Source organism: Portunus trituberculatus, chromosome 28, assembly GCF_017591435.1.
Source record: "Portunus trituberculatus isolate SZX2019 chromosome 28, ASM1759143v1, whole genome shotgun sequence".
NCBI classification, from domain to species: domain Eukaryota; kingdom Metazoa; phylum Arthropoda; class Malacostraca; order Decapoda; family Portunidae; genus Portunus; species Portunus trituberculatus.
In genome coordinates, this window is record NC_059282.1 from 12,154,315 (window position 1) to 12,166,055 (window position 11,741).

Genomic DNA, 11,741 nt, shown 5'->3' on the forward strand with positions numbered 1-11,741 from the left:
ACTACAAATTCTTTATCTGTCTACATTCCCTAGTCATCATGAATCATCCTTGGCTGATATATACATACACACACACACACACACACACACACACACACACACACACACACACACACACATATATATATATATATATATATATATATATATATATATATATATATATATATATATATATATATATATATATATATATATATATATATATATATATATATATATATATATATATATATATATATATATATATATATATATATATATATATATATATATATATATATATATATATATATATATATATATATATATATATATATATATATATATATATATATATATATATATATATATATATATATATATGCATGTGTTGTTAAAGACTATGGCAACTTAAACATTATTCTTTTTTTAAAGGAGTTTTTGTATTTTTCGCACAAGGGTGCGTTTGTTTGGTTGTAGATTCTGGAGGAGTGCACCAAAATCTATATTGCTCTCGAGACATCTTTCGGTTCTGTCTGGACTAACTTCAGGAGAAGAGTGTACTCATATATATATATATATATATATATATATATATATATATATATATATATATATGTATGTATATATATATATATATATATATATATTATATATATATATATATATATATATATAACAATTTTCCATGACATTAGCGTGTCCTCTTGTCTGCCTATTTCGTCAGTGATAGCAGGTCTTACCGATTTGTCTTTTTTATACAGTTTATCATCTTATACATCGTGATTAGATCTCCTCCCTTCTTTGTATCTTTCAAAGCTGGCTGTTCCATTTCCTTCAATCTCCCTGGCACCATTTTTGTTACTATCCTTCGGATTCTGTCTAGTTTGCTGATATTTTATATGTGTGCTGACCATATCACTGCTGCATACTCAAACCTTACTCTTATCAAAGTGATCATGGTCTTTTTCATTATCCATACAACTAAACACCATCCTGATACTTGTATTACTGTCTTGTATCTCTTTGTGTGTGTGTGTGTGTGTGTGTAATTCACTGTTTGATCTGCTGCAGTCTCTGACGAGACAGCCAGACGTTACCCTACGGAACGAACTCAGAGCTCATTATTTCCGATCTTCGGATAGGCCTGAGACCAGGCACACACCACACACCGGGACAACAAGGTCACAACTCCTCGATTTACATCCCGTACCTACTCACTGCTAGGTGAACAGGGGCTACACGTCAAAGGAGACACACCCAAATATCTCCACCCGGCCGGGGAATCGAACCCCAGTCCTCTGGCTCGTGAAGCCAGCGCTCTAACCACTGAGCTACCGAGCCGTGTGTGTGTGTGTGTGTGTCAAGATAAGAAAAAAAGCAGATTACTGCTGTGTTTAAGTAGTGTTATCAGAACAATGTAGCGTGTTGTTTTTGTGACAGTTCACTTCTACTGACATGTAGTTGATGATAAGGTCGATGGAATCACATGGTGAAGGTTTCTTTAGCTTATAATAAGTAGAGATGATGACTACAGGGTGCGTTAGCCACCCAATGTAACTTAATGCTGATCTTCACCATGCCGACTCTCGGCTCAACTTAATTTGCCTGAGTGGAGAGATGTCCACCAAACCCATACAATACATTTGTATTTGACTGCCTGTCCTATCCACTCTTACTCTAATGATACCATCCTACAGTTTTCTACGTCTTTTCGTAGACGTTCAACCCCTCAGGAAGTAAACAATTCACCCAGGAAAGCCACAAAGGATGACTTCTGATCTCTCAAAAAAAAAAAAAAAAAATTTTTGTGCCTGTTGCCGCGGAGACCTGCTTGCGTCGGGGTTGGGCTGGGCATCGCTGCACTATAGGCTACTACCACCACCACGCCGCCAGCCAGCCAGGCTTTTGATCAAGGTGAAGCGTGTCAATCACCATCGTCCCTGGTGAGCAGCAGGGCGGCAGGGCGGCAGATAGGGGTGATGCAGTGTGTTTTGTTGTAGATGGTGGTGAAGGTGATTTTTACCTAGTCTTTTTTCATCATTATTTCATTTTATTTATTTTTTTGTTTATTTATTGATATCCTAAAAATCAATTGCCATTCTTATCATTTAGGTTTAACAACTAAGAGTAACTTAACAAAAATTCCATGGAGCCCTAATGACACACTCCTAAATAGTTGCGAGACTATACTGACACACAGATGCAAAATGAGACGCATATACTGTATAAACGCTACAAGGACATCTCATTGTGTGGTGAGGACAACAGGATGATAACTATACTTTGAGTGAAGGAAATTTGACTACTTTTCTGTCCAGTCCTCTTTAATCATATCTGCTGCCTTCTCTGCGATCATGATCACCGGGGCGTTGGTGTTGCCTGAAACGATTGTGGGCATGATGGAGGCGTCCACAACCCGCAACCCCGCCACACCCCGTAACCTGCAAACAACGTTACCAAAGAAATAATTTTGGCGGTCGTGATAACAATCCGTAAGATATACCTCATTGGCCGACTTTCCCCTCTTACATTAAAAAAATAATATAGTGTCATTAATTTATCATATTATGGTGAAAGGTGTTACTTGCCTCAGTCTGTGGTCAACGACGCCACTGGGGTCGGAGGAGGGAGCCATCTTGCAGGTACCGACGGGATGATAAGTGGTCTGGGCCATGTGCCTGGTGTAGCAGCCCCAGTATGCATCCGAACCGTACCTATATCCCTCACAACCAGGGAGTACCTGAGGTAATCCGTACAACGAATCAATTTCAAGACCAATCAAAAAGTCCTCATGCTATATTTACCTTGGGGGTGACTGCTCACCACCATATATATATATATATATATATATATATATATATATATATATATATATATATATATATATATATATATATATATATATATATATATATATATATATATATATATATATATATATATATATATATATATATATATATATATATATATATATATATATATATACACACACACACACACACACACACACACACACACACACACACACATTACCTGATCGTGGAAGGTGGCGTCGTAGTGAGTTCTAAGGGCAGATGTGTTGGCGATGGCCAGCGCAAACTTAATACCTGAAGGAAAGGTTGTTTTATAGACACAGATCGCAATGCAAAGAAAGTCGATTACCTGGCTTTTGTATCATGTGGGTAATTTCTCCGTCATATTTATTTAGTTTGCTACTGACCTCTTATGAATGTCCTCACGTCATCCGGATGGCTAAGGAAATTAGGATCAATAAGGGGAGGATCTCGAGGATCCCTTGATCTGAGGCGAATTGAACCTCGACTCTTGGGGCGGGTCAACATGGGCCCAATGTTGAAGGTCTCCCGCCCAAGCAGAGATTTGTAGTACCTCGTGAAAAACTGGAAAGTGCCATGAAAAGGAAGAAAAAGCTATAGAAAATAGCATATGTAAACAACAACACAACACACACACACACACACACACACACACACACACACACACACACACACACACACACACACCACGTAGTGTAGCGGCTAGGACATTTGGCTCATAACCGAGGTATGGGTTCATGTCCCAGGTGCGGCGAGGCAAATGGGCGAGCCTCTTAATGTATAGCCCCTGTTCACCTAGCAGCAAGTAGGTACGGGATGTAACTCGAGGGGTTGCGGCCTTGCTTTCCCGGTATGTGGAATACGTTGTGGTCTCAGTCCTACCCGAAGATCGGTCTATGAGCTCTGAGGGCGCTCTATAAAGGGGAAGGCTGGCTAGGTGACAAGCAGACGACTGTGAATAACACACACACACACACACACACACACACACACAGAGAGAGAGAGAGAGAGAGAGAGAGAGAGAGAGAGAGAGAGAGAGAGAGAGAGATTATATACGATTCCTACTCAGGCAGAATTTACTGTATACATGCATACGCGTGAAGTCGACGGTAAGTTTCGATACTTGTCAAAACCAGGTCTTCAGGTCTTGAACTTACCATCCCAAGCAGGGTTTGAGAGACCCTGGTCAAAACAGAGCTAAATTCGGGGCGATAATGTGTCAATCTTGGGATGGTAAGTTCAAGACCTGAAGATCGCGAAACTTGGGTAAAGCAAAACTTGTGTTATCCCAAATGTAGTAATGCAAATGTGTTTATTTTAAGTTTTTATTTATTCATTTATTTATTTTATTATTAGATTTTACTAATCCTAATTTCTGGTTCCCTAGACCCGATTAATTTTTCTCATAATTTCTTCAGTCTCCATGACGTATATTATCCATAGTGAAAGATACATCGGAACGAGTCATGTTTGTTGTAGCGCACCCTATGTACTTTACTTCATATGAACCTCCTTACCCACAAGTCAGGGCCAAGACGGAAACTATAAATTCAAGACCATTCTTTTTATTGCCCATATCCTATAAATAAAAAAAAAAAAAATCCTCCCTTGTAAGCTAATGCTAGTCTTCCCCACAACAAAACTGGTATCTCAGGCACCAACCCCGAGTCGCCAAATCTTCCAACAAAGAAACCAGTCATAGCCACACAGCCTCTCATGCTATTCCTGTAGTGTAAACAACAACATAGTGTGCACGACGAGCTGTAGTTCTCCATCATGCTCGCAGTACTATATACTTACATTCATCTCTACCAATTTTCAATAGTTAGGCTGAAAAACTATTATCGTCATCATTATAATTACCGATGAATTTGTTTTTGTTGTTATTATCCTTATCATCACTACTACCAGTATTACGCACGCAGAAATAAACACTTACGTCTCTCCTGAAGCCTATAAGATCAGTGATGAAGAGACCATAGTCCATCGCCGGCCCGCCAGAGATGAACAGGTACTGAAGGTCTGGCCAGTCAGGGTCGCCCTCCTCCGAGCGACTCCACGCATTACCTTCCAGAGAGAATGGACTTGTAAGGGGACCTGGAAAATGGAACACATCATGTCGTCATTACTCAATTTTTCTAATGAGAAAAATACAAATTACCAAGAGTATTTCAGTGTATTTGTCATTCTGCCTATTGGTTCATCAGAATAATCAGTTGGGAATAAAACATTTTACCATCAAGTGTAAATGTTTGAATACCTATGTTGAAAATTGACAAAATTGCAAAACCACTAAATAAGTAAATAAATGAATAACCCGTCCACATACATCTTCCTATAGGCTGTACCTTTTTCCTCTAAAACTATACACTTTCTGTAAAGCAATGTTCAATGAGCAGTTGTTTTCTGCGTGGTACGACTTAACTTTCCTATTGTAAACATAGTCCTTGAGGAAGAGTGGGTTGGCCAATGTGGTGATCCTGCTGCCGGACCCTTTCCGCACTGTCCACGTCATGCCGAAAATGGAGGGATGGTCATGCAGATTTTGCCCCACTCCTGCCACATCGGCCATGACCGGGATCTGGGAAGCGAAAGAAAGCGACTCGCTTCACACAAGCGGTTTTTACTAGCGCAGGTTTTCTTTCTCACCTAAACTCTGCACAGGTGAGCTTGGGTGAGGCCAAGTGGAAAGGAGCGCACTAGAAACCGCCTCACTCAGCCAGCTGCGCGCTGGCAGTTCCATGAATCTTGACTTCTAGCCACCGTGCATAGCAGGCAGAAACAAACCTATATCAAGACCATGGATGTGACGCATGAATCTTAAATGGCAAAACTATTTCAAGCGTTTTTCGACAAAAAAAAAAAAAAAAAAAAAAAATTGATATATTCGTAATCAACACGTCTTAAAGACTTGAATGTTAGTTAAAAATTTTTACAAGCACCCGGGACTCATTCTGGGCTGTATCTTTTATATACAAAAGATTGAATGTCTTTTTTTTTATGTATGGAGAAGGGCCAGCCAAGGGTAAAAAAAAAAAAAAAAAAAAAAAATATATATATATATATATATATATATATATATATATATATATATATATATATATATATATATATATATATATATATATATATATATATATATATATATATATATATATATATAAATATCTATCTATCTATCTATATATATATATATATATATATATATATATATATATATATATATATATATATATATATATATATATATATATATATATATATATATATATATATATATATATATATATATATATATATATATATATATATATATATATATATATATATATATATATATATATATATATATATATATATATATATATATATATATATATATATATATATATATATATATATATATATATATATATATATATATATATATATATATATATATATATATATATATATATATATATATATATATATATATATATATATATATATATATATATATATATATATATATATATATATATATATATATATATATATATATATATATATATATATATATATATATATATATATATATATATATATATATATATATATATATATATATATATATATATATATATATATATATATATATATATATATATATATATATATATATATATATATATATATATATATATATATATATATATATATATATATATATATATATATATATATATATATATATATATATATATATATATATATATATATATATATATATATATATATATATATATATATATATATATATATATATATATATATATATATATATATATATATATATATATATATATATATATATATATATATATATATATATATATATATATATATATATATATATATATATATATATATATATATATATATATATATATATATATATATATATATATATATATATATATATATATATATATATATATATATATATATATATATATATATATATATATATATATATATATATATATATATATATATATATATATATATATATATATATATATATATATATATATATATATATATATATATATATATATATATATATATATATATATATATATATATATATATATATATATATATATATATATATATATATATATATATATATATATATATATATATATATATATATATATATATATATATATATATATATATATATATATATATATATATATATATATATATATATATATATATATATATATATATATATATATATATATATATATATATATATATATATATATATATATATATATATATATATATATATATATATATATATATATATATATATATATATATATATATATATATATATATATATATATATATATATATATATATATATATATATATATATATATATATATATATATATATATATATATATATATATATATATATATATATATATATATATATATATATATATATATATATATATATATATATATATATATATATATATATATATATATATATATATATATATATATATATATATATATATATATATATATATATATATATATATATATATATATATATATATATATATATATATATATATATATATATATATATATATATATATATATATATATATATATATATATATATATATATATATATATATATATATATATATATATATATATATATATATATATATATATATATATATATATATATATATATATATATATATATATATATATATATATATATATATATATATATATATATATATATATATATATATATATATATATATATATATATATATATATATATATATATATATATATATATATATATATATATATATATATATATATATATATATATATATATATATATATATATATATATATATATATATATATATATATATATATATATATATATATATATATATATATATATATATATATATATATATATATATATAACTTACATGAATGGTGGTTCTCTAGAAGATAGATAAAGGGTTAGCCGGAATATGTTACAAAGTAATTCAATCTAGCTTGGTTTCCGGGAAAATCCAACAATTATGTAATTTCCTAAAATTTTGCTATGAAATTTATCGACTGGATGTAAGAAGGTCAGGGTAATCAGAAACTCTTCAGCCCAATGGAGGAACCATCCATGAAGTGTGTGCTGGAAGACTGCTAGTACACATATTTAGACGGGACAATGACATACAGATACATACAATAAACAATTTCTCTTAAAAAAATTACCCTTGGATATAATGCTTGTGACACCATAGGGGACTTTTAAGACTACAAAGAAGCTCATTGAAAACAAACAAAGTGTAACTTGTACAATTGAATATAATGAACTGAGTGAGAGTAAACATCCCAGTGATATCATTGGCACCTGTCCAGCATTCCAAGTGTCTAGCTAACTTGGCAGTGATGACAAAACAAAGGTGCAGCGTCCTAAGAACGTGAATGTAAACATTATTTTACCCCGTGCTGGTGGAGATGGTGAGCCGGTCCAACCCCTGACACCATTAGCAATTTTGGTGTACCAACAGCCCCAGCAGACAATATTACTTCCTTGTAAGCCTTCACTGTCCTGACCTGTTCCAAGCAGGGAAATATGAAATAAGTTTAGTTCTTTAATATCATACAAAATCAGAGAGAGAGAGAGAGAGAGAGAGAGAGAGAGAGAGAGAGAGAGAGAGAGAGAGAGAGAGAGAGAGAGATGGGGTATAAGTTTCATTTGCAAGGAGCAACACGACAAAGAAATAAAGGTTTGGTACTCACCTTACCGCGATGCTCAAAGCGGACTCCTTTAGCACGCCCGCTCCTGCTGAAGAGGATCTGATGTAACAAAAAACCGTATAAAGTGAGTTAATGATCTTGATTTGAGAGTATGTCACTAATTCAACGAAAGGGTTGTAAAGCGAAGTACGTACTTTCCGTACTCCAGTGCTTTCGATTACCGTGATTTTCACTTCACAATTAACAATATCATTGTTCTAGATATCAAAGGCGAAAGTAAATTTTAAGTAACAATTTCCTTACTTGCGTGACGAAGGCGTTGGACAAAACGTGTAGGTTTCCTCGTCTACTTGCCGGAGTGAGATAAGCCTCTGCTACCGAGTCACGGCGTCCGTTTCGATGAGTCATGTCAGCGACACTGAAGCCTGAAACAAAAATTTTACCACGAGATTATAAAAAAAAACGACAATACTCGGCATTGATATCAATACAAACATACAGAGAGCGCAAATAAAGCAGTACAGACAGAGCAGCAGCATTGTTGTAAACACAAATACGAACGAATGAACACATGGTGTACGGTAGTAAAGCAAATTACACTCACAACAAATTAAACCAGGCACAAACAAGACAGATATGAAGTGAAAACCACTTTCGTCTCGAGAGGTGACCCGCGTTACCTGTCCCTTCATCACAAAGCAGTATACTTACCAATCTGTTCTGGACCATTTGGGTCGATCACTTTGTATCCAAGCTCCTTCCCTGCCTGGAGGAAACCCTCTAACAATGGTGTCCACCACCTCTTGTCCTCCACGCCCAGGGGTCCACCACGTCCATGGAACTCTGCTGCTGGTGGAAATATTCATATATATATATATATATATATATATATATATATATATATATATATATATATATATATATATATATATATATATATATATATATATATATATATATATATATATATATATATATATATATATATATATATATATATATATACTCCTACTTCTGTACCCCCTTGTCTTTCCAATTTTGTATGTATGCACCTTGCCTAAGTCTTTCAAATCGTACCTGTCTCGACGTTTCGTTTGCCCCTGTAGTCCTCAGCCTTCTTGAAGTACTTCAACACCTCTTGGTAACTCCATCCGGGGTTGCCTTGCGCCTCCCAAGAGTCATAGTCCCGCCGATTGCCACGCACGTACATCATCCAGTTTATCGCTGACGAGCCACCTACAGCACGTCCCAAAGGGTAAGGACATGACTGGAATGGTGAAGCCGTATCGTTAGCAACATAAAAAATGGCAGCATCGGCAGCACCAGTAACAGTAGTAGTAGTAGTAGTAGTAGTAGTAGTAGTAGTAGTAGTAGTAGTAGTAGTAGTAGTAGTAGTAGTAGTAGTAGTAGTAGTAGTAGTAGTAGTAGTAGTAGTAGTAGTAACAGTAGCAGTAACAGCAGCTGCAGTAGTACTAATAGTAGTAGTAGTAGTAGTAGTAGTGGTAGTAGTAGTAGTGGTGATAGTGGTAGTGGTAGTGGTAGTAGTGGTGATAGTGGTAGTAGTAGCAGTAGGAGTAACAGTACTCGTAATAGTATCAGCAACAGCAGCAGCAACAGCAGCAGCAGCAGCAGCAGCAGCAGCAGCAGCACAGCAGCAGCAGCAGCAGCAGCAGCAATACGGTGGTAGCAATGTAAAGAAAACCACATAATTTAAAGTTTAGATATAAAAGTTAGATCTCTTCCTGGCAACGAGAAGGTCAGAACAATTGCCCCAGAGGTAGGGGAGAAGGATATCTTAAGGTACTATATAACATCAGTGATACAGCAATCCCCACTGTCAGATCTCTCCCTACGAAAAGGAAAAGAAAAAAAAAGATATGTTGTGTTTTAACATTTCTCAAAATAAATTATGAATTAAAATTATATTTTCAATATGTTTCTAAGTAAGAAATCCGGCCTCACTCTGTTGGTGTAAGCAAGGAGACTGTGGTGCTGGGGGATGGTAAAGTAGTTCCAATCAGCCTCACTTTGCATCAAAAATAGGTTGTAAGCCGGAACCTGTGCCTCAAGAGGTGATGAAGCTCCCGCCTCCAACACGAGGACTCGCCAACCCTTCACCTCCGCCAGTCTTGATCCCACCACGCTGCCACCAGATCCAGCACCCACTGCATCAACAGACATACATGCTCAACAATACGATTCTTTCTCACATGTTTTCTCTCTCACACACACACACACACACACACACACACACACACACACACACACACACACACACACACACACACACACACACACACACACACACACACACACACACACACACACACACACACACACACACACACACACACACACACACACACACACACACACACACACACACACACACACACACACACACACACACACACACACACTCACACACACACACACATTATCTCGTAAACTGAAACCCAAAATCACTCCAAATTGAAAATATTGTAGATCGAAATACGTATTAACGAAATGCAATAAAATCCATTAATTACGGTGAAGAGAATACAAGTGTACTGACCAATGATAAAATCGTAAGCAGAAGAAACTGTAGCTGGGTCATCAAAGTTATTCTTCCCAACACCCTGAAGAAGCGCCGTCAGCAGGAGCCTCAGCAGGGCCTGTGGCAGGAGCCGCACGAGCCGAGGGTTCATATCGTCTCCTTAAAAAAACACCACATTCACTCTCACCCACACCACACTATCAACACATTTTATAACTATAAATGAATAAATAGATAAATATATATATATATATATATATATATATATATATATATATATATATATATATATATATATATATATATATATATATATATATATATATATATATATATATATATATATATATATATATATATATATATATATATATATATATATATATATATATATATATATATATATATATATATATATATATATATATGGTGGTGGTGTTGTACTCATTGAGAGTACAGAATGGTCGCAGGTCAATGCATTATTTGAGTCTCGGTAAACGGACCAGGTGGTTTTATGAGATTACTCAACAAGGCTGGAAAGTAGTCATGAGATGACAAGCCAGGAGTGGTGGGACA

The 11,741-nt window shown here is 32.7% G+C and overlaps 1 protein-coding gene across 3 annotated transcripts; it reads right to left on the minus strand.

The window, feature by feature from the left end:
- Window positions 1–2,038: 2,038 nt before the first annotated feature.
- LOC123510307 (glucose dehydrogenase [FAD, quinone]-like) lies at window positions 2,039–11,349 on the minus strand. 3 transcript variants are annotated; one of them, XM_045265311.1, is made up of 13 exons: window positions 11,184–11,349; window positions 10,589–10,791; window positions 9,704–9,893; window positions 9,338–9,472; window positions 8,930–9,051; window positions 8,669–8,725; window positions 8,369–8,482; window positions 5,247–5,403; window positions 4,762–4,919; window positions 3,209–3,386; window positions 3,022–3,095; window positions 2,574–2,725; window positions 2,039–2,426 (listed from the first exon to the last, which is right to left on the minus strand). In XM_045265311.1, the coding sequence occupies exons 1-13, from the start codon at window positions 11,314–11,316 to the stop codon at window positions 2,288–2,290; spliced, it is 1,812 nt and encodes a 603-aa protein (XP_045121246.1). In that variant the 5' UTR covers window positions 11,317–11,349; the 3' UTR covers window positions 2,039–2,287. The 3 variants fall into 3 exon arrangements, with proteins under 3 accessions (XP_045121246.1, XP_045121245.1, XP_045121244.1); XM_045265310.1 differs by having other exon boundaries at window positions 4,762–4,922; window positions 5,250–5,403; window positions 9,338–9,475; XM_045265309.1 differs by having other exon boundaries at window positions 9,338–9,475.
- Between the last annotated feature and the right edge of the window lie 392 nt (window positions 11,350–11,741).

Coding starts and splice junctions, on each gene's coding strand:
- LOC123510307 (XM_045265310.1), bottom strand. CDS start 11,316: ATGAACCCTCGGCTCGTGCGGCTCCTGCCACAGGCCCTGCTGAGGCTC. Junction 10,792..11,183: donor TGCTTACGATTTTATCATTG/GTCAGTACACTT, acceptor CTGTTGATGCAG/TGGGTGCTGGATCTGGTGGC. Junction 4,923..5,249: donor GGACTATGTTTACAATAGGA/AAGTTAAGTCGT, acceptor TGTTCCATTTTC/CAGGTCCCCTTACAAGTCCA.